This window comes from Panthera onca, chromosome D4 (genome assembly GCF_046562875.1).
Source record: "Panthera onca isolate mPanOnc1 chromosome D4, mPanOnc1 haplotype 2, whole genome shotgun sequence".
NCBI lineage: Eukaryota > Metazoa > Chordata > Mammalia > Carnivora > Felidae > Panthera > Panthera onca.
Genome location: NC_138351.1, coordinates 70,566,398 through 70,590,523, shown reverse-complemented (window position 1 = coordinate 70,590,523; position 24,126 = coordinate 70,566,398). Strand labels below are relative to the sequence as shown.

General features: G+C 41.5%; 1 protein-coding gene across 5 annotated transcripts in view; it reads left to right on the top strand.

The window, feature by feature from the left end:
• The first annotated feature begins 556 nt into the window (after positions 1-556).
• The window catches only part of TMEM245 (transmembrane protein 245), a 102,759-nt gene continuing 79,189 nt past the window's right edge, over positions 557-24,126 (top strand). For 3 of the 5 annotated variants that reach the window (XM_078436601.2, XM_060609100.3, XM_060609101.3), the window contains exons 1-3: positions 557-1,187; positions 11,040-11,157; positions 13,155-13,256. In XM_078436601.2, coding sequence (XP_078292727.1) covers positions 603-1,187; positions 11,040-11,157; positions 13,155-13,256 — 805 coding nt within the window. In that variant the 5' untranslated portion in view covers positions 557-602. The remainder of the gene's footprint in view (positions 1,188-11,039; positions 11,158-13,154; positions 13,257-24,126) is intronic. The other 2 variants (XM_060609099.3, XM_060609098.3) reach the window with 1 other exon arrangement.

Genomic DNA, 24,126 nt, shown 5'->3' with positions numbered 1-24,126 from the left:
GAGAGAGAATCCCAGGTAGGACCTGAGCCGTCAGCGCAAAACCTGACCCAGAACCTGATGCAGCCTCCATCACCCCATTGAAATCATGACCTGAGCCGAAATGGAGTCAGATGCTTAATGAACTGAGCCAGCCAGGTGCCCCTGCTATTTAAAGTCCTACACCAGAGCAAGCACTTTGCTTCTTAAATAAACCAATAAAATTGAATGTGGGGATCGTCTTGCACAAGTGCTCCTCCACCCTGGGATTCTAATGTACAGCCTGGATTTTCAAACTGTGAACGTAGTGCCTCTTGGAATTCCGCCCCTTGAAAAGTTAACTTTAACCAATGGGTGAGGAACTTTTTTTTTCTCTCTCCGCAGATGATGAGCTCAGAAACCTGTTACCTGCATCTGCAGGGACCAATGGGCGGAGGAAATTGGGGGAGAAAGAACACTCTCCACACCCTCTGGGAATTGTAGTTCCCCATGGGGCCTGTAGGCGCTCAGTGGCCAGCTAGGAACTACAACGTCCATAATGCTGCGCGCAGAGCGCCTTTACCTCTTTCCCGCGACTCTCGCTCGGCTTTCCAGTACCGCCTCTTGGCGGCGGCAGCAGAGGCACCATGGCCGACGACGGCCGCCCTGCCGAGGCGCCCAGCCCACGGGGCTCCCCGGGTCGGGCGCCGCGGGTCCCGCGCGCGGTCGGGCCGGGAAGCGGGGCCAGCTGCGGGGAGACCCCTAGGACGCCGGCGCTGGCGCTGCGCTTCGACAAGCCCATCAAGCAGGCCTTCTACAACACGGGGGCCGTGCTGTTCGTGTGCCTGTGCTGCGGCGCCGCCGTGCTCGTCTACTTCATCCTGGAGGCCTTCCTGCGGCCACTGCTGTGGGCCGTGCTGTGCGGCACCTTCCTGCACCCCTTCAAGAGCTCGCTGACGCGCCTGGGCCGCCACTGGCTGCAGCGCCTGCACCGCGCGCACACGCCCATCGTGCTGGCCGCGCTGCTGCTGCCGCTCTGCTTCGCCGACTACGGCGTTGAGGCCCTGGGCGAGCAGGCGCTGCGCCGCCGCCGCCTGCTGCTGCTGCTGGGCGCCGGCGGCCCGCTCCTCTACGGCCTCTACTGCCTCGGCAGCTACCTGGGCGTGCAGGTGCTGCTGGCGCACGCCGGCGCGCTCATCTGCCGCGGGCTGGACTACTTCAGCAGCCTGTGGGTGAGTGAGCGGCCACTCGGACACGGTCCGTGGGCCCAGGGCACCCCTGCTCCCGAGGGTGCCATCCTGCAGCTCCTCCTCACTATGCAGGGACCGTCAGAAGTCTCCGCCCTCCTTCCCGTGCACCTAAGGAACTTGGCCCACTTCCTTCCAAAGAGAGGGCGGGTGTGGTTTGAAACAGCTGTCCTGTCCCCGCCCCCATTTTGATACTCTAAGGTGGTTGTGTCCCTAGTTTGGGAATCGCAGTTCCGCTTTTCAGGTTGACTTGAGCATGGGCGGGTGGACTTGAATTTACCCCTGGGCAGAGTGCGGGGCGGTGGGGGTGGGGTCCGACCATCTTTAGTTCTCACGGGAGACTTTTCTGGATATCAGCTGGAAGGGACCTTAGAGATCCTAGTCCAGCTTGTCATCCTGCAGATGGGAGAAGTGACTACTTACCAGGCTAGGGCTAGTTAGGGACAAAGAAGGGACGGATTGACTCAAGTTTCTCAAGTCATAAGACGAAGTTTGCTTCAAAGGCCGTTGCTGCTTCTGAGTTCAGGAGCTTTCGAGTATACTTGGTGTGAGGCACCTGGGCCTGCTCCCACGCCACACTCGACTTCTTGGGAACCACTTGTGGAGGGACTGCTGTACCAGAGTACCTTGCCTCCCGCCTGGATTACTTAAGCAGACTGAGTAAAGAAGAGGTAGATTTGCTTCTTGGATCGCCCTGCGCTTATTCATAGAAAATTTGGGAGCTTTAGAATTGGAAAGGATTTCAAAGATAATCTAGTGGCACATTTCCTAACTCAGACTAGATTCTAGACCAGTTAATCCTCAACTATTTAACTGAGGGCTATTAAAAACAGGTGAATATTTCAATAAACTACCATTTAAAAATAATTTTCTTTGCTTTTGTCAGTGTTCAGTGCACCTTGACATCAAGTTGCAAAATGATACCCCTTATGTGTGAAACAAAGTTTTGAGGTTACTGGTGGAGTGATAATTGATTCCAGAACTCCTGTATTCTCTTGTTCTGTCACTACCACCTCTCAGTTTCCATTAAAAGGGGATTGAACGTGTTGATGGATGCTAGGGTTTGTAGGGGTTTAAAACGAGTAAGATGCAGGCTTTGTCTTCAAGGTCATGGAATCATACGTGAACATGTTCTCATGGAGATGGCAGACAGACACGTCATTACCAACCCATTATGGGCCAGCAAGATACTGGGGAGCACCTCATCCATATTTGGGATGCTGTCTGTGTGTGCAACTGCTAAGTGATCAGACCAGCTTTGGCCTCCAAGTGGCCTGGGCTATTTCAGTTGTAGAAAAGAGAGATGTGGAATGACCTTTGAACTCCTGGGGCTTGCTGGATTGTCAGGTGGGAGTGATCCTGGAGTTTTTTTACTGCCAGATGCCTGCCACTTCTCAGGAGAGGCTTCTGAGGCACAGAGAATGTGATCGTCCCAAAGTCACATAACTTGTGAAGAAATCCAGAGTATGCTTCATCTCCTTTACCCTGTTATTTATACCTTCCGTGCTCTTTCTTGTTTCACAGTTCAGTTGACTGCCTCATATAAGACCGAATATTATATGCTGTTAAGAAATATAAATACTGTGACCTGATTCCTACCCTCAAGAAATTCAGTCTTGTCAAAGGCAGACGCATGTACAGTTTCTGCTGACATTTTGACTGTTGATACTGCAATTTAGTGTACATTACTGTGGGCAAGACCAAATCGCATATCCACGAAACTATAGGAAATTGGAAAGTGAAAGATCTAACGTATAAATAACGTAATGTCATACTATACTAAGAAGTTGAATATATGGATAAATTGACAAGATTAGTGGAAAGTGGGGCATTTCTGCCAGTTACTCTCAGTGAAAAATGAGATGCGGAATTGAGTACCAGTGAAGAAGTGCCTGTAGCTGAATGTATGTAGTTCTGAATATCTTTTTTACAGTGGAGAAACCCTCATTTTTGTACTTTACTCGAATACCCTTGTATGAGTTGTGAATGAATGGAAGAGGGGTAAGGGCCAATATTAATTTGGCTAGAAGGCGGGAGGAAGATCTAGCCAATTAATGATTTTTGTTGTTGATTTATTTTGAGAGAGGGAGAGAGAGAGCGCTCAGGGGGAGGGGCAGATAGAAAAGGAGAGAGAATCCTAAGAGGCTCCTTGTTGTCAGCACAGAGCCCGGCCCTGGAGCTCTGTCTCATGAGCCATGAGAGCAAGACCTGAGCCGACATCAAGAGTTGATGTTTAACCCACTGAGCCACCCAGGCGCCCCCGATTAGTGATTTTTAAAAGGCTTGCAAGAGCTGTTTGGCTACAGTGATGGGGGCACAGGAAAAGAGTGGAGGAAAACAAAACTATTGTAAAAGAGAGTATGACTTAACTAGAAGTGCATAGGAGTGGTAGAGGGGCTTAAATTGAACCAGTGGGTCCCCTAGGTTGATCTGAATTTGAGAGAAACAAGGCTTGAAGTTGTGGTTTCTTGCAGCAACTCTTAGGGGTGGGCGGGTAGATGGGGGAGAGGTGTACTTGGGAAGCAGAGACAGGGAGTCCTCAGCTCTCCGCCAAAAGGGCAGATTAAGGCCTGACCTGAAGCGAAGGAACGTCGTGTGACTGGGCAAGGAGCCCACTCTGTAACTTTCCTGTCTCAGAGTTCACAGTCGGTGTGGTTCTGTGAGCCCACACAGAGCTGTCTTGGTATAGAGAAAGAGTCCATATTTTCTAGACAACTTGTAAATTTGAACCTGCTGCTGAAGAGAGACATAGATAGGAAAGGGAGGGAGAAAAGTTACATTTAAGCAAATCTACGTTTTGGGGAGCCAACATTTCATACCTTTAAGATCCAACTTTTGAGCATCTATCACATGCCAGGCACTGTATCAGGTGCTTTCATGGGTGTTGTTTTCTACTTACAATTATCCTGTGAAGAATGAGGGATTTCATTGGTGTAAAGACTGGTTTAGAGATTGATCTGTTCATTCCGACGGTAAATGGTTCAGCAGCCCAATCAGCAAAATTCTTTTGTCAGCAAAACTCTTAGTAACCTTTGATAAGAATTTTTAAAAGTTTCCCCCTACTTTGTTGTGTTTATTTTTATTTTATTTAAAAAATTTTTATAATGTTTTATTTATTTTTGACAGAGAGAGCATGAGCGGGGAGGGGCAGAGAGAGAGGGAGACACAGAATCTGAAGCAGGCTCCAGGCTCTGAGCTGTCAGCACAGAGCCCGACATGGGGCTCAAACTCACCGCGAGATCATGACCTGAGCTGAAGTCGGACACAACCGACTGAGCCACCCAGGCGCCCCTACTTTGTTGTGTTTAAATGTTTTAGTTTAACTTTTTAGAATAGAAACTGATTTTAGTTATTTGGGGAAAAATATAGAAGAATATCAGGACTGGACTAACCACACATGTTCCCCCAAAGACCCTTGGACTCTAGTCTTCTAGAAACCTTGGTCATCACTTTCTTCTTTTATCTTTGTATCTGTTCAGCGATTTCCAAGTCCTGTACAGTTTTCCTCTCTAGTGGCTTCCATACCTGTGTTCTCCTTTGTTGCCAATTTATCCTTCTAGTTCTGTTCCTCTTCACCTCATTTTTGGGTTTCTTCAGTCTCTTAACACCCTATTCTGCTTGCAAGTGAAAGACGAAGCATTTATGGTGTGAATAATTCTTTTAAACAGTTTGAAATATATTAGAATTTTGTAGGGACTTCAGAAGTGATTTCTAAGCACTTAAAAAAAAAAAAAAAATCACCTGTTGCACCAAGCTCACCTGTGACACAGTCCTTGGAGCCCTTGGCGTCTTCCCATGATGTAGAGTTATCAAGATAAAACTGAAAAGCAAATTCCCTCTCCTCCCCTACCCCTTCTTCTTTGCTGGGAGTGTTTTGATCTTCCTGTCCCTCTTACTTAGTCCATACATGTTAGAAGATTTGGAGACCCTCTATAGTTTTTGTGTGATAGTAATAGATTTGATTTCTTCCACGGTTTCTGATCCCATTGTTTCCATTTTACTTTATAAAGAAGTATGAGGTAGAAAGAATAGTGGCAGAAGGTGAGAAGACCGTAAATTCTACTTATTTAATTTTTTTTTTTCATAAGTAATCTCCCCAGTGTGGGGCTCAGACTCATGACCCTGAGATCAAGAGTCCCATGCCCTTTTGACTGAGCCAGCCAGGTGCCCCGAGACTGTAAATTCTCAACTGAGCTCTGTCAATAGCTTGTTCTGTGACCTTTGACCGGCCAGGGCTCTTCTATGGGCTACTCCACTCCAGCTGTGTGAAGCGTAGGGTTGGCTTCCATGATTTCTCAGCTTCCTTGCACGGTTCCCAAGTGTTTGGCGGTACTGCCCAAGAGGCTCTTAGCCAGCCAGCCGGGCCCACTCCCTTCCACTTCTGAACCCTTGTCTAGGTGTGCTTTTGCTTGCCTGGCATCAGGAAGGAGGAAAGTTGCCAGTGCTTAGGTTCTTTCTCAAAGACGCTGATTATAAAAGATACTTGACTCTAAGTTGCCACACCACAAAAGAGAATAGTTTTCAAATTGGGATAAAGTTGTTTTAAAGGAGAAAGAAATAGCTGAAGCAATCACTGATTGAGATTTGTACATTTGTGCAGTTGGGATTATGCATCAGGGGCTGCTGCTGGGAAGTTGTTCTCACTGTGAAAGACTTGGGAAACTGTTTTTGCAAAAACGTGCAACAGAAGCAAGCCCAGTTGTTTTTCCGGTTAGTGCCCACATGGCAATAAATAAAACCGTCTAAAAGGCAAAGTCTACTTATGTTTTATGCACTTAGTATTTTATCAGAAAAGCCTATGTGGTTAATAAGCCTGATGAAAGGAAAATGTGATTATTAGTTTGTAGTGCTAAATAAATGTTGCCAGTTTTTATGAGACATTTTATGTGGTATTGAGCACACATTGGTGCTTTAAAGTGAGTATTAAATGTGTATTTTGAAAAGGATACATTGTTTTAAAGAACACACATTTGAGAAAGTATGCCCTCTTATATATAAACTGTGGTTCATTGATTTCCTCCATAGCTGGAAGCAAATTCATACTTGAACAGGATTGTTCACATGCTAAACGGAGAGACAAATATAAAACTCTTAAAGACAGACTTTTAGAAATCCATACTAGAAATTATATTTGTAATTTGAAAGTACAAAATCCTTATTTTTGGTGAATTTATTTTAAAGAATATTTAGCAGTTTCAAAAATTGGTTCAAGTAAAACATGTTATATAAAAAACAACTTAAGCAACATAGAAGTCTGTATGGTAAAGTGAATAGTTTCTTTGCCACCATTCCCACAGGGTGACATGTTACTATTGTTAACTGATGAATAACCAACATTTCTTTGTGTGCTTATATGAACATATAAAGTATGGGGCATTTGTTTTTCAAAACAAAAATGGGGTAACATATATATACAATTTTGCACCTTGCTCTTTCATTTATCTTTGTATTATACATATCTTTCCTTGTTAGCACTTCTAGAACAGCTTTCTTTTTAATAGTACTATAGTATAAAAAAATTTTTTTTTCCAGATGTCTTTTAGAAAATATTGTAGCTCTGAATATGTTAGGATAATCTGATAAGCATTTTTCAAACATTGGTAATTTATGTAATCATAACGGTTTAATAAGAAATCTATAAAGTGTTTATAAATGGTCATACTTTTTGAGCTAATAATATCCTGTGAATCTTTTCTGAGGAGACGCTTCAGAATACTGGGGGAAAAATATCCATAGGTCAAAAGAGGTTTTTTTTTTTTTTTTTTTTTTTTTAACGTTTATTCATTTTTTGAGAGACAGAGTGTGAGTGGGGGAGGGGCAGAGAGAGAGAGAAACAGAATCCAAAGCAGGCTCCAGGCTCTGGATGGACAGCACATAGCCTGATGTGGGGCTCGAACCCACAAACCGCGAGATCATGACCTGAGCCAAAGTCGGACGCTTAACCCATTGAGCCACCCAGGCTCCCCAAAAGAGGTTTTTTAAGTTCAAAACGTTTGCAGAGTGCCTGGGTGTCTCAGTCAGTTAAGCATCTGACTCTTGATTTCAGCTCAGGTCATGATCTCAACGAATGGTTTGTGGGATTGAGCTCTGCATTGGGCCCTGTACTGTCAGTGTAGAGCCTGTTTGGGATTCTCTCTCTCTCCTCCTCTCTGGCTCTCCCCTGCTTATACTCTCTCTCTCTCTCAAAATAGATAAATAAACTTAAAAAAAAATCTTTAAAAAAAAACCTCAAAAAACATGTGTTGTTTATAAAGATGAAAATACTTTTAGAAAATTCAACACTTGAAGGAAAGCAGAAAGAAGCAAATTGCCCCCTGAAATCCAACTATCCAGAGATACTATTTTTAAACATTTGGGCTGAGTGTATTTTCACCAATACAGATTTACACACATGTGCATTTATACTGTCATTGAATGTAGATATTCGTCATACCTCTGAAAGTCTGAAAAATTGTTCCAGTTTCTGGAGGTACCATTATTTAAAGAGTCCTTTACAAAATGACATTTAGGTTATTTTTTAAAATATTTTTTGCAGCCGCAGTGAACATTTTCAGATCTGTGTGCACAGTATATGGAACTTCTATAAACCAAACTAGGAACTTCCGTAAACCAAGTTCCTAGAAGTAGAATTGGGGAGTGTATTTAATAAGTGGGTGTTTTAAACTGAAATAAGGCTATCAGTGGGTTTCAGGTTTACTAGGTGAAAACATGTGCTTCTCTTTAGACCATGGTCTCCCTCTGAAGTATGCAGTCTCTTTTCTCTCCCCGTAGGTGATACTGATTCCTTATGAGTACAGGTAAGAAACAGAAACTTACTAGAAGTCAGTTTAAAAACCATCAGAGGCTTAATCTCTGAAAGCAGGTTCTTGTGCTTTGTTATCCCTGACTTATGGTCAGCTTTTGCTCACACAAAATATTCCATTTTTAGACAGCTATAGTTTGTTAGAAAAATGTATCCTCATGTTGAGCTGCAGTGTGGTGTTTCCTGATTCCCACCTATTGTTTCTGCTCTCAGGACCCCAGGGGTTAAGGCGAATGCCTCTCCCAGATGACTTTTTCCCAGCTGTTTGAAGATAGCTATCAAATCCTCATATTTTCTTCTTTTTTTTTCCTAAATGGAGCAGTTTTTTACCCCCGCCCCCCAACTATAGTTTGTATCTCCTATGTGGTGATTTCTATTTCCTTTCCCAGTCTGAATGTTATGGCTGTGGTTTTGATAGTGCAGAAGTCATTGCAACAATCATTTTTCCTGATATGAGCATTATTAATAGGCACTCACACTATTTATACTCCTGACTCACACTGAACTGAAAAGTAGCCTAGCCATCCTCTTCCCATTCAGTACTTTGCAGGTGAGTTTGAACCTAAGAGCAGATTTTTGTATCTTTCTATTAAATTTAATCTTTTTTGAATTAGCCATTGTTCTAGCTTCAGGATATCTTTTTGAATCATTATAGTCATCTCCGTTTTTATTGACTGTTGCCAATTTTGTGTAATCTGTGAATTCAGTTAATATGCTTTCTAGTCTCTTACCTGAATTACTGACTCAATGTTTCATGGCGTGGGGCTGATTACCCCTGTGCGCACCGAAGACTGACCGTTTGCTGAGGATCATTTTTTAACGATTTGGTATGCAAGTGTGCTATTATTACACTCTGATTTCATTCTGAGCTCTACAGCCCTGCTTCAAATTCTCTGAATTCCCAGGTTAAATTTGTGTGGTTCTGCAAGCTTGAACTGTTTTGATGCAGCTGTAGTTCCACTTCCCATGTGCTCATATAGCTGGGGCTTAAGATCTCTTGAATGTTTCATCTAATAGAGTTGCTTGAAGAAATATCCTTTTCATTATAAAAGAATTTGTGCTCATTAAAGGCACTTTGGAAGATACAGAAAAAGGAAAAGGAAAACCAGAATCTTATCACCCAAATACAATTACTAACTTCTTAGTACATTTACTTTTCCTCCCACCATGCAGTAGCTATAATCATGTCACATGTGTTTTTTATATTTTGCTTTTTCTTTAAGCATATCTTAAGAGTGTTTTTAACTCTATAGTTTTTGTTTAAAAAAAACTAACACTGTAATGGTTGAATAACATTTTATTGAGTGAATCCTCTGTAGTTACTTCCCAGTTGAACTTTTGGGTTATTCACTTTTCACTATCCTAAATTTTACTCTGATGAGCTTCTTTACATTATAGAGACTTTTTCAGAATTTATTATTATTTAGTAAGGTTCCAAAGCTGAAGTCTAAGGTCAGAAGCTAAAAACATTTTTAAGACCAGAAGACTATTATTTTTTTGTTTTATTTATTTATACAGTAGAGGGGAGGGGCAGAGAGGGAGAGAGAATCCCAAGCAGGTTCCGCACTGGTCAGCACAGAGCCTGACGTGGGGCTCGATCCCAGGAACAATGAGATCATGACCTGAGCTGAAATCAAGTGGGATGCTTAACCAACTGAGCCACCCAGGCTCCCCCAGAAGACTGTTTTTATTGATTGATACAACCCAAATAAAGTAGGAGATGGTTTTTTTTTTTTTTTTTTTCCTGTCTTTTGTAGTAATCACATCAGTTCCTTTTTCTTCATTCTCTGAATTGGAACTTAAAGTTCTTTTTTTTTTTTTTTTTGCTTTAATTTGCCTCCCCCCCCCCCCCCCCCCCCCGCCCCAGGGTTCAGGTTATTTTAATAGGTTTATGATGCTCACATTGTTTTCCATCTTTTGTAAATATTAATAGAGTTTCTGTGTGGGCTGTGCAGGTGTTTCCAAGTGCTAGAGTCATTTAGTTTTGGTGTAGGGAAAACTGAGAGGGGGACCCTGGTGGTTCCTCTGTTCTCAACTCTCTCTGTCTCTTCCTCTGGTAATATTTTTTTTCAGCTACACTTCTTCAGCTGTCCACATAACTCTGGATTAGGTTTAACCATCTCTTACCTAGATTACTTCAGGGGTCACACTTCAGCTGGCTGCCTTCTTGCTAGCTTTAAAAAAAATTCTTCTCACAGTTAACAACGTATTTCATAGACTGTGATGGAATCTTTTAACCCGATTGTTTCGGGAAAGCTTTCTTTTTTGTTGCTGTACTTTTCTAAATACTCATCTATAGAGCAAACTCGAAGAATTCCATGACTTAAGCTCTTGATTTAAGTCCATGGCTTAAAAATTGAATATTTTATCTTAAGTATCTTTATGCATCAAATAGTTTTGAACTTTAAAGTATCTTAAAACTTTGTGGTTTTTTTTTTTTTGGTTAAGATTTTTTGCCTTTTAAGATTTTATTTTTATTTTTTATTTTTTTGAATGTTTATTTTTGAGAAAGCGAGAGCGCGAGCAGGGGAGGGGCAAGCGGGGGTGGGGGGTGGGGGGTGGGGGTGGGGCAGAGGATCCGAAGCAGGCTCCGTTCTGACAGCAGAGTGCCAGATGTGGAGCTTGAACTCACCATGAGATCATGACCTGAGCTGAAGTTGGATGCTTAACTGACAGAGCCACCCAGTGCCCTTAAGATTTTATTTTTAAGTAATCTCTACACCCAATATGGGGCTGGGACTTGCAACCCGGGATCAAGAATCACATGCTGCACCAACTGAGCCAGCCAGGTGCCCCAAGACAATTGAAATAATATAACCATATATGCTGGATTTCAAATGCTTGTTTATTTCAAAACTTGATTCGTTTAAACAGAAGAAGATCTACACACATGTCATTTAGCACCACCACCTCCATCCTATCTGTGTTATATCCACAGCTCTCATGCTGTATAGATGTTTGCAGATTTTGTACGAATGTATGTTTATTTTCATGTGTGTATATTAACAACTGTGTCTGTATTTCATTTATTTAAGATCTGGACACTGGTAGTTGGCTATGTGTTGGCTGTCTCATTCAAGTGGAATGCAAGCACTGAACGCTACTTGAGAGCAGTTTCAATTCCTGTCTGGATTATACTGCTTTTTCATTTAGGTGGGTCCCTCTCTCTAAGAAAGTCTAGCTTAAGATCAGCAGAGGCTGATTGAATTGAGGTGAATTTTTTTGTAGTGTTGTGTGTTGCATTTAACATTCTTTAAAATAATCTTTAGAACATGTTCTGCTTTATTCTTTCTTTAGTCTTTAATAAAGATGTTGTAACATGTCTATCTTTTGATTATATTGAATGTTCATTTTCAAAAGGTCCTTTGAAAATAAATATATCTTAAAAAGTAAAGCACACTTACAGTGTCATGGCCATTTATGAGTGTCATACTTCAGGAGGATATAGATAAGCAGTTAAGTGTGTGAGAAACAGTTACAGGAACCAGAGGTATTTACGCCGGGTAAGAGAAGGGGACTGGGCTACACGAGTGGGGAGGAAGAGGAGGGAAGGAGAAAATAAAATATGGAAGCCTATTTGAAGGACTGTCCTGTGAAAGAATGGTTTAAACAGATCTCTCTACCTATGGGGGAGAGATGTCAGAGCAAGGAGTAGCTTCAGGGAGACAAATCTGTTCAACGTAAAGACGATTAGTGTCAGCTGCTCAAAAGAATGAGTTTCCTGGTATTTGGGACTCTTTACTGTTAGCTGAATGGCTGCTAGGATGTTATAGAGTGATTTTTTTCAGGGACTCTTATCTCCAAGTTAAGACTTAGGGAACATTAGGTTCTAATTTAAAAACAAAATTCAGTAACCTAGAGCAGTAGTTAGCCTACTTAAAGTAGTTTTTAGAGCTACTTACAGTTAAAAATAAAACACCAGAGCTGATTGAAAGTATTTCTTTTTTTTTTTTTTTTTTTTTAATTTTTTTTTTTTTCAACGTTTTTTATTTATTTATTTATTTTTTTATTTTTGGGACAGAGAGAGACAGAGCATGAGCGGGGGAGGGGCAGAGAGAGAGGGAGACACAGAATCAGAAACAGGCTCCAGGCTCCGAGCCATCAGCCCAGAGCCTGACGCGGGGCTCGAACTCACGGACCGCGAGATCGTGACCTGGCTGAAGTCGGACGCTTAACCGACTGCGCCACCCAGGCGCCCCTGATTGAAAGTATTTCTTTGCTTAGAGACTGATGTGGAACAAAGCATTGCTTTCTAGCTTTGCTGATTTGGAATCCTAGAGGAGTGTATTAGCAAGATCCCCTAATGTCCGATGTGACTCAGTTTGAATTTGGGGAAGGCAGAGGAGGAGGCAGCAGTTCAGGAGGCTCTAGATTTACTCAGGGAAACGCAAATGCCTGTGGGTAGGTACCTGGTCCTTGGCGCTTGTTAGCATTTTTGCCTTTTAAACTGAGGATACATTGAAGCTTTTTGCAGTGCTGTTCTGGGCCATTTCACCCTCTCTTGAGAGATGGAGTTCACACCCAGTGGTATTTTCAGGAAATGAAACCAGGCTCCATGACTTTATGTTCCATAACTGATGCAGGTAATTTTGAGGTTAAATGGAAGATTTGAGTTCAGGATGGTCTTAAATCCTAGGTGTGCATTAGAATGGACTTGATTCCTCAGGTGATATGAGCCCGTTAAGGGGAGGCTGGCACATACCCAATTTTATTTATTTTTTTAAATATTTTTAGTGTTTATTTTTGAGAGAGAGTACAAACAGGGGAGAGGCAGAGAGAGAGGGAGACACAGAATCCGAAGCAGGGTCCAGGCTGTGAGCTGTCAGCACAGAGCCCAATGCGGGGCTCAAACTCCCAAACCATGAGATCATGACCTGAGCCGAAGTTGGACGCTCAACCAACTGAGCCACCCAAGCTCCCCTGGCACATACCCAATTTTAGACGAGGGGCCTCAGCAGAGCTGGTTTTAACTGAGACAAACCCTGAATTGAGGCTTCATCTCTCTTAGGGCCTTTAAAAAAAAAAAAAATTTCCCTGTGAAACAATTTTGTTAATGTCCTCTATGGCAAATTGTTATGTCAGTTTACTAACTCTTTTAAAGATGTGTGCTAGGTTTTCAACTAAAAATGTTAACTCTTGATAATTTTCAGCATCCCTGGCGGGTTCATGGAGAATTCCAGTATTCCTGGTTATTGTTTTCCTGATGTCTGTGGGCACCCTCTATGAAAAACAGAATGGAAAAGAGTCTTCTGGTAAGAAATGGAACATTCTATTAATATTACTCTTAAGTGTTTGAGAAAGTAGCTTTATTTTAAAAACATGCAAAGATGAAACTGCTTAACATCTGTTTAAAAATCTTTATTTTCTGAATAGAAAATAAACTTGTTTATAATATTTTAGGTTTTTGTTTTTAAAGTAGGCTTCACATATAGCGTGGAGCCCCACATGTGGCTTGAATTCTAAGATCAAGACCTGAGCTGAGATCGGGTCAGACACTTAACCGACTGAACCACCCAGGCGCCCCTAAAATATTTTAGGTTTTAAGACAGTGCCCCACTTCCCTTCCCCTGCCTTTTAAAAAAAAGTTTTTTTTTGCATTTTTAAAGGTATAATTCATATAATATAAAATTAACCATTAACTTTTTTTTTTTTTTTTTTTTTTTTTCAACGTTTTTTATTTATTTTTGGGACAGAGAGAGAGACAGAGCATGAACGGGGGAGGGGCAGAGAGAGAGGGAGACACAGAATCGGAAACAGGCTCCAGGCTCCGAGCCATCAGCCCAGAGCCTGACGCGGGGCTCGAACTCACAGACCGCGAGATTGTGACCTGGCTGAAGTCGGACGCTTAACCGACTGCGCCACCCAGGCGCCCCAACCATTAACTTTTTTAAGGTGGCATTTAGTATATTCACAATGTTATGTAACCGTTACTTCCGTCTAGTTTCAAGATCTTTTCATCACCCCAGGAGGAAACCCTGTACTCACAGCTAACTATAAAGTTAGGTCATTTATTTGAAATCTTTTTTGTTTAGAAAACTTTTTTCTTAAGTTTATTTATTTTGAAAGAGAGATCACAAGTGGGGGAGGGTCGGAGAGAAGGAGAGACAGAATCCCAAGCAGACTGTGCACCATCAGCACAGAGCCCAGTGTGGGGCTTGAACTCATGAACGCCGAGATCGTGACCTGAGTGGAGATAAAGAGTCGGACGCTTAACCGACGGTGCCACCCAGACGCCCTGAGATCTTTTTTCTTTTTTTTTAAATTTTTTTAATGTTTATTTATTTTTAAGAGAGAGAGTGAGACAGAGTGTGAGCAGGAGAGGGCCAGAGAGAGAGGGAGACACAGAATCCGAAGCAGGCTCCAGGCTCTGGGCTGTCAGCCCAGAGCCTGATGTGGGGCTCGAACTCACGGACTGCGAGATCATGACCTGAGCCGAAGTCGGACGCTTAACCGACTGAGCCACCCAGGCGCCCCGAGATCTTTTTTCTTAATGTAGGCATTTATCACTCTAAACTGTCCTCTTAGAACTGTTTTTCTGTCCCATAAATATCATTGGTTGTGTTTCTGTTTTCTTTGGGTCAAGATACTCTTTGATTTCCTTTTTGATTTCTTCTTTGACACAGTGGTTAATGAGAATTCTACCATTTAATTTCCACAAATTTGTGAGTTTTCCAGTTTTTCTGTTGCTTGTGCTTTGGTGGGTGTTCTGTCTAAAAGAAACCATTGCCAAATCCAAGATCATGAGTAAAGTTTGATCTTGTGTCCTGTTGATCTTGTGTCCTATAACTTTGTTGAATTTATTCATAAGCTTTAATAATTTTTTGTGGTTACTTTAGGATCGTGCATATGTAAGAGAATCATCTGTGAATAAAGATACTTTTATTTCTAATTTAGGTGCTTTTTTTTTTTTTTTTCCCTTTTTTGCTTCGTTGCTCTGGCTGGAACTTCCAGTACAATGTTGAATACACCATTTTCTTTTAAAGATTATTTTTGAGATTCTATGGTTGCAAGTGATTTATATCAAAAAACAGTTTGTTAAAGATACAGGTTTCTTTCTTTTTTTTTTTTTTTAATGTTTTTACTTTATTTTATTTTATTTATTTTATAATTTTTTTTAATTTTATTTTTAATTTTTTAAAATTCACATCCAAATTAGTTAGCATATAGTGCAACAATGATTTCAGGAGTAGATTCCTTAGTGCCCCTTACCCATTTAGCCCATCCCCTCTCCCACACCCCCTCCAGTAACCCTCTATTTGTTCTCCATATTTATGAGTCTCTTCTGTTTTGTCCCCCTCCCTGTTTTTATATTATTTTTGTTTCCCTTCCCTTATGTTCATCTGTTTTGTCTCTTAAAGTCCTCATATGAGGGAAGTCATGTGATTTTTGTCTTTCTCTGACTGACTAATTTCACTTAGCATAATAGCCTCCAGTTCCATCCATGTAGTTGCAAATGGCAACATTTCATTCTTTTTGACTGCTGAGTAATACTCCATTGTGTATATGTATGTATGTGTATGTATGTATATATATATATATATACCACATCTTCTTTATCCATTCATCCATCGATGGACACTTGGGCTCTTTCCTTGCTTTGGCTATTGTTGATAGTGCTGCTATAAACATGGGGGTGCATGTGTCCCTTTGAAACAGCACACTTGTATCCCGTGGATAAATGCCTAGTAGTGCAGTTGCTGGGTCATAGGGTAGTTCTATTTTTAGTTTTTTGAGGAACCTCCATCCTGTTTTCCAGAGTGGCTGCACCGGCTTGCATTCCCATGTTTTTATTTTATTTTTGAGAGAGAGACAGAATGCGAGCGGGGGAGTGACAGAGAGAGAGGGAGACAGAATCTGAAGCAGGCTCCAGGCTCTGTAGCTCAGAGCCTGATGTGGGGCTCGAACTCACAGACTGTGAGATCATGACCTGAGCCGAAGTCAGACGCCCAACCGACTGAGCCACCCAGGTGCCTCTAAAGATAGAGGTTTCTAATGAGCTGTAAGATGGAGCATAGGGTGGCTGGATATTAATGGTCTGCACATCATCGATCAGACTGGACTTCTCCTTATCCATCCGCATGGAAACAGCTATGGCTGGAGAGGTAAATCTGAGCAGCACACGGTTTCTACAGCAACCGATGTTACTTCTTTCTGATGGTTATACATCAAGAAAAAGCAAATTACTAATTAATTGCAGCAGATTGTTAAAAGAAAAAAATTAATTTCTTAGATATGATTTTGTATAGTTAAATTAGAGAATACTACAGAGAAACAAAAAGAAGAAAATAAAAATTACTCAAAATTCCATTATGCATCTAAATGTTTACTAATGCCTTAAGACTTTTATGCCTTCAGAATTTAAAACACAAGAAAATTGGATTATACTGAACATTCTATTTTGTAATCTACATTTTAAATCTTATGTTATGAGCACCTTTCTATGTCAAATACACTTCTAAAACATTTTTAGCATCTTCATTTTATGCTAATCACAAGGCTATTTGTGGCATCCTTGTGTATGTGTATAGCTACGTTATATTTTGTGTGTGTGTGTGTGTGTGTGTATGTCTGTGGTTTTTTCCTTTTTTTAAGATTTTTTTAATTTTAATTTTTAGATAGTGCAAGCAGGAGAGAGGGAGGGAGGGAAGGCGGGAGAGAGAGAGAGAGGGAGAGAGAAAGAGAGGGAGGGAGAGAGAGAGAGGATCCCAAGCAGACTCCATGCTCCGCGTGCAGAGCCTGACGTGGGGCTTGATTCCACAACCCTGGGATCATGACATAGGCCAAAATCAATAGTTGACTGCTCAACCAACTGAGCCACCCAGGCCCCGTGTGTGTGTGTGTGTGTGTGTGTGTGTGTGTGTGTGTGTGTGTAATTAAATTGCTCTTTGTTTTTTTGTTTTTTGTTTTTTTGTCTGGAAACCATCTCTCTCTGAGAGTGGAAAATAGGAGAGATTTTTTTTGTTTTTTTTCCAGTTTTCTTTATTCGCCCAATCTTCCTGGTCACAATCTATTAGTCTCTGTGGTTATATATCAGACCAGTAGAAGTAAACTTCTGTTTTGACAACTACTGTATGAAGCTTGGTGTTCACCACTTGTTCCTCTGGGTAACTTTATCTCCCTTCCTCCCTCCCCTTTCTGCTAATAGCAATGGTTTATAGAGCTTGGCTTATCCCTCACCCCTCACCGCTTACCCCAGGATGGTTTCCTTTTTTTGTTTTTCTGGAAATCATTTCTCTTTTCTTGTCTTTCTATCCTTATTTACCTTTTTACTTGAGATGTATTTGACATATAACATTGTATCAATTTCAGGTGTACAATGTAATGATTCAATGTTTGAATAGTACATTGTGAAGTGATTATATTAATCTAGTTAACATCCATCACCTTGTGTAGTTACAAAAAAGTTTTTTTTTCCTGTGATGAGAACTTTTAAGATCTATTCTTAGCAACTCTCAAATATGCAATACAGCATTATTAGCTCTAGACACCATGCTGTGTATTACATCTCTGTGACTTATAACAAAGCATATACCTTTTGACTCCCTTCACCCATTTTTCCTATTTCCTTCTCCCAACTCTGGCCACCAAGCTTGTGTGTGTGTGTGTGTGTGTGTGTGTAAGTAACATTTCCTCATATAAGTGAGATCATATGGTATTTGTCTTTCTTTGTCTGACTTATTTAGCTTAGCATAATGCCCTTGAAGTCCATCTAAGATTTCTTTTTTCTTTCTTTCTTTCTTTCTTTCTTTCTTTCTTTCTTTCGCTGAGTAATATTCCATTCTGTACGTATACCACATTTTCTTTATCCATTCATGCACTGATGGACACTTAGGTTGTTTCCATATCTTGAGGATTTTAAGTAATGCTGTAATGAACATGGGGTCATATAGATCTTTTCCAGTTAGTGTTTCTGTTTTCTTTGGATAAATACACTCAAGTGGAATTTCTGGATCTTATGGTAGTTCTATTGTTCACTTCTTAAGGACAGTTTTCTCCTTTTGACTGCTTTTGTACAGGGCCAAGTAAGTACTTCGTTGTAAGTTATGAATAATCTAGGTTAAAGCGGTGGTTTCAAATAGGTTTTCTCTTAGGTGTAAATTCTCATCAGCTGGTGAAGGCAGCTCAGGGAGCCATGCAGACAGGGTTCTAAGACCACGTTTTGAGCTGTGGGAAAAAGAAGGCCATGTTTGATTATTATTATCAGCCATAAACCCAGCATGGGGATGTGCTGGCATGCCCGGCAGATTTCTGGTATTTGTATTCTTTTTTTTTTTTTTTTTAAATTTTTTTTTTTTTCAACGTTTTTTATTTATTTTTGGGACAGAGAGAGACAGAGCATGAACGGGGGAGGGGCAGAGAGAGAGGGAGACACAGAATCGGAAACAGGCTCCAGGCTCCGAGCCATCAGCCCAGAGCCTGACGCGGGGCTCAAACTCACGGACCGCGAGATCGTGACCTGGCTGAAGTTGGTATTTGTATTCTAGACTATTACAAGGAAGGAAATCACAGGGACACAGAACATATGTTGAGAGCAGATTTAGAAATGTTGGGTTTTCTTGTTTTGTTTACTTTTATTCTAGCCTATTTCAGAATATTCATTTCTTTTTTAATTTTTTAAAGTTTATTTATTTTGAGAGAGATGCATGTGAGCAGGGGAGGGGCAGAGAGAAAGAGAATCCCAAGCAGGCTCCATGCTATCAGTACAGAGCCCGACATGGGGCTCGAACTCTGGAAGCTGTGAGATCATGACCTGAGCCAAAACCAAAAGTCGGATACTTAACCACTGAGCCACCCAGACACCCCCAGAATAGATTATTCTTGATCTAGAATCCTTTTTATAGACTGCTAGTCTAGGTAATCTTCCATCATAAAATAAATCTTTTAAACATTTTTTTTCTCTTAATTTGAGTATTTGTTTTTCCTCTTGCCCCTAGAACCTTGTTTCTTTTAGGCATCAGAACTCAAAACATCTAATCCAAATTAAGACAGCCTTTCCCTTTTATTACAGCCAGTTCCCTCCTGTAGATGTCACTGTACTATAGTTAGGTACAGGAATGCTTTAGTGCTCCACCAGGGCGGTACGTGCATTTATTCCTCACTGATCACTTCCATCGTCCTGTTGTACAACTTGTACTTGTTCCTAGGCACCTATGTAGGCATCTTTCTCTGTGTCTTTTGAGCTTTGACTCTCACTGTTGTAGAAGCTTTTATGACCTATGATTCACTGGATTCACACAATTAATCCTTTGGATTTGCTCAGATTTCAAAGCATGAAGTTTGTTTAGTTCCTAGATCTGGTAGAGTCTTCTTGTGGATCATTGTGGAGTTTCAGCTGTTCTTTCTGAGCCCAGGGGCCTTCCTCAGTGATTTTCTCATAGGCCTTGGGAGCTCTTACTTGGTATTTTCTGGAACATCAAGATAATGTATGGAAAAAATATTAAGTGTCAACTGTGTTTTAAAATGTACTTTTTTAATCCACAAACACTCCTCCTCTCCCTGCCACCCCTCCAAAAAAAGATCCTTGTAAAGTAGATATGTCCATTTTGCTGATGAAGACCTTTAATTCTAGAGGTTAAGTGATTTGCCACAGTCACACAGGTGACCGGTGGAGCTAAGAATGAAAGCTTAGGGTCAAGGACCCCGGTGCTCTTTCCCTTCACCAGGCTCTTTGAACAAGCATCAGTCATCCGGAAAAGGTGTAGTGACTGCTGATCCCTCTTGTACTCAGTTGTTTTATGGTTCTTAGTCTTTTTTTTTTTTTTTTTTTGGTAACATTTATTTTTGAGAGCGAGCCTGAGTGAAGAGGGTAGAGAGAGAGGGGGACAGAGGATCTTAAATGGGCTCTGCGCTGACAGCAGTGAGCTTATGTGGCACTCAAACTTACAAACTGAGATCATGACCTGAGCCAAAGTCCGATGCTCAACTGACTGAGCTCCTCTGTCTTACGCATGGGCCTTGTTTGCCTCCCACAAGTGCAGGGACTAGCTACTCTGCTTCCTGGATCCTAGATGTCTCACTTGGTAGAAACCTGGAATCCAGCTTCAGTGTGAGTGCCCTTGGCCTTGCTTTATTGTTAATAATAGCAACATGGGCGAGGCCCTGCCGAGCTCTTTAAACATGCTCTTATTTAATTTTCTTTTTCTAAGTTTTCTTTCTACTTATTTTGAGAGAGAGCGCACGTGCGTGTGCAAACAGGGGAGGGGTAGAGAGAGAGGAAGAGAGAAAATCCCAAGCAGGCTCTGCACTGTCAGCATGGAGCCTGATGTGGGGCTTGAACCCACGAACCGCGAGATCGTGACCTGAGCAGAAATCAAGAGTTGGACGCTTAACCGACTGAGCCACCCAGGCATCCCTCTTACTTAATTTTCTTAGTAATCAGTGGGATTAGTACTTCTACTTATTTTACAGATGAAGAAACATAGACTCAGCCATTTACTCTGAGTAAATTTACACTAAGAAGTGCTTTTTCCAAAGGTAGGCAAACAAGCATCAGGTGTATCTTTAAAATTTTTTTTTTTTTTTTTTTTTTTTTTTTTAACGTTTATTTATTTTTGGGACAGAGAGAGACAAAGCATGAACGGGGGAGGGGCAGAGAGAGAGGGAGACACAGAATCAGAAGCAGGCTCCAGGCTCTGAGCCATTAGCCCAGAGCCCGACGCGGGGCTCGAACTCACGGGCCGTGAGATCGTGACCTGAGCTGAAGTCGGACGCTCAACCGACTGAGCCACCCAGGCGCCCCGCATCAGGTGTATCTTTAATACGCTGGACCCACAGTCTGAGAAGCATGAGCAAGTACAGCTGGATCTGTTCCTCCCAACACTGGTGATTGTTTATAAAAAAAATCAGAAATGCCTTGGCAGGGAAGTCTTGGTGGTTGCCTTCATCATTTTGCAATAACATGCAATGTGAGTGAACAAGTTTGGTTCAGTTGAGGCTAAATTGGAAAAAGAAAAGGAACAAAGTAGACTTCTTACTGCTCATCTGCTACTGCCCTATCTGACACAGTCAAACAGGCCTAGGGAAACTTCGACTGGTCCATATCCAAGCCCTTGCTACTGACCAGTAGTGTAATGAAGTGATGCTAGAAGCCACTGAGAGGGAGGTGTATTTCCCACATTAGCAACGGAAACAGAAGCCTTCTTCAAAGGGAGCTTTACTTGCTGGGGAGATTTTACTTGGTATGCACAGCCTCTTTCCAGTAGGCATCACTGGATGTATTTCTGGCAACTGCCACTGTCACTGTGAGAGAGAACTAAGTAGATTGAGTATCTCCTTATTTAGAGCATTTTCAAAACGAATTATCCTCTGTTTATTGAAAACGTTATTCTGCCTATTGTTGAGTTAGCCGTATTAACAGATCTGTTAATCTGTCAGAACATGTGATCTGTTTCTACTGTGCCAGACCGTGAGTTTCTGTCCCCTAGTGCTAGGCTGTTGGCGGCCTGCTTGTTTGGACTTGTGTAGATCCCTGTTATTTGGGCCTCCCTTGATGCTGGCCCTGTCCCTGGGTAGATGGACACTTGAAACCTTGGATGTTCTTTCCTTTTTTAGGTTACAGTTCTTCGGTCCCAAGATTATGTTCCCTTGTCTGTATGCCTATTTTTAGCGGGGGTTTTTTCCAATACCATGACTTTGCCTAGATTCTCAGTCCTGGCGTTCTTGCATTTGGTTTATCATTTCTGCCAGAACCCTTGGGGTTTTTGAAGCTCAGGAGGATATCACTAAGACAGAAGTCATTGAAGTGCCTGTTTGATAAGTAAGAGCAGTTGCCAAATCTTACATCAATAATTTTCAAATACGCTTTTTGGATTTTTCCTGCTTGCTACTCCCTTCATTCCTTTGTCAAGTTTCAGGCCCTCTAAAAATTTGCCAAATTAGTTTGTGTATTAACTAGGATAATGCTGCATAGTTTTCATTGGTTTAGCTATGGTTCACTGAATATTTCTTGCATTGTTTTAGTGATATCAGCCAGTTGGAGACAGGGTCTTTAAGGTGTGAGGGTTTAATTTATTGGCCTTAACTTTTCCTCAAGTCTTTCAGTGCCTATATTTTGCATAAATATCGGAAGATGTGTGCTAGGAGCATAAGACATTTAGGGAAATGGCCATAATATGAAGTAGAAAGGGGATGAGAGGCACAGACGAATACTGCACAAGTGTTAGTGGCTTATGCTTATAGTTTATTCTGCCAAAGCCAAAGGCTTTGAAATAGGTGGTGGTGATAGCTAACATTTACTGAGTGAGTCTTGCATATGAGGTATTGTTCTGAATATTTCATATGTACTGTTTCACTTAATTCTCATATGAAATCAGAATTTAGAGAAGCCCCATTTCATACATGAGGGGACTGAGGCACCTGGATTTTTTATTTTTTATTTTTTTTCTTAATGTTTTTATTTATTTTTGAGACAGAGAGAGACAGAGCATGAGCAGGGAAGGGGCAGAGAGAGAGGGAGACACAGAATCGGAAGCAGGCTCCAGGCTCTGAGCCATCAGCACAGAGCTCGATATGGGGCTCGAACTCACAGACTGTGAGATCATGACCTGAGCTGAAGTCGGACGCTCAACTGACTAAGCCACCCAGGCGCCCCGAGGCACCTGGATTTTAAGTAACTCGCCAATGGTCATCTAGCTAGTAAGGAGTAGATCTGGGATTTGAATGTGAGCAGTCTTGTTTCCTCACCTGTTCTCCCAAACACTGAGTTGTACTGATCGTGCTGCCTCTGTGCAGAGTAAACATGAGACCCTCGGTTCTCCCTCTGCATCCTGGTATCTCTCCGCTCTTCTCTTTGTACCTTATGTCCTGGCCTTATCAGACTTCTTAAGAGTTCTTTGAACAGCACTTGGTGTTTTTTTCTTGCCTTTGTGCTTTTACACTTGCTTTTTTGTCTTTCTGAAAAATTTTTCTCCTGCTGCCCTCTAAGACATAAACCTCTTTTTCCCCTCCAAGATAGACTGGTTCTGTTTTGTTTTGTTTTAATATGGCTAACATATTTTTTTTTTTAATGTTTGTTTATTTTTGAGAGAGAGAGAGAGAGCACACGCGTGCGAGAGAGAGCACAAGCGGGGCAGAGAGGGAGGGAGAGAGAAAGAATCTCAAGCAGGCTCCTCACTGTCAGTGCAGAGCCTGATGCGGGGCTTGAACCCATGAACTGTAAGATTATGACCTGAGCTGAAATTAAGAGTCAGACACTTAACCATCTGAACCACCCAGTGGCTAACATATTTAAATGGATTTAAAGGGTGGCATCTTTTACCATTCCTGTTAAGTAGCATCTTTGGAGACCCTTCCCTGACCTCCCAAGCATGAATTAGGTTGCCATCTTCTGTGCTCCCCAAATATGCTACACTTGTCTTTACATTAGCTTTTATACTGAATCATAACTGGTAGACTAAATATTAGACTGAGGTTGGGGCTTGGGTCTCAGTCTCTTAGCATGTAGCCTAGTCACCTGTTTAGTGAATGAGGACTTAGCGGTGGTTTAGAAATGTAAGTCAAACTACAGCCAAACTGAGAATCCATATTTGAGGATCTATAAAATTGTTACTTTGGAGCTACTTAAAACAAAGGACTTATTTTTCAGGGTCTCTCAAAGATGAGTCTCTACTTCATTAAATAATTTGTGAAGAGGTAGGTTTAGTAATTTAGGACCCTTGACTAGTCTTTAATTTTTTTTTTTCAACAGTAAACCCCTTACCCATTTAGCCCATCCCCCCTCCCACAATCCCTCCAGTAACCCTCTGTTTTCTATGTTTAGTCTCTTATGTTTTGTCCCCCTCCTTGTTTTTATATTACTTTTGCTTCCCTTCCCTTATGTTCATCTGTGTCTTAAAGTCCTCATATGAGTGAAGTCATATGATATTTGTCTTTCTTTGACTAATTTCACTTAGCATAATACCCTCTAGTTCCATCCACGTAGTTGCAAATGGCAAGATTTCATTCTTTTTGATTGCCGAGTAATACTCCATTATATATATGTACCACATCTTTATCCATTCATCCGTCGATGGACATTTGGGCTCTTTCCATACTTTGGCTATTGTTGATAGTGCTGCTATAAACACTGGGGTGCATGTGCCTCTTTGAAACAGCATACCTGTATCCCTTGGATAAATACCTCGT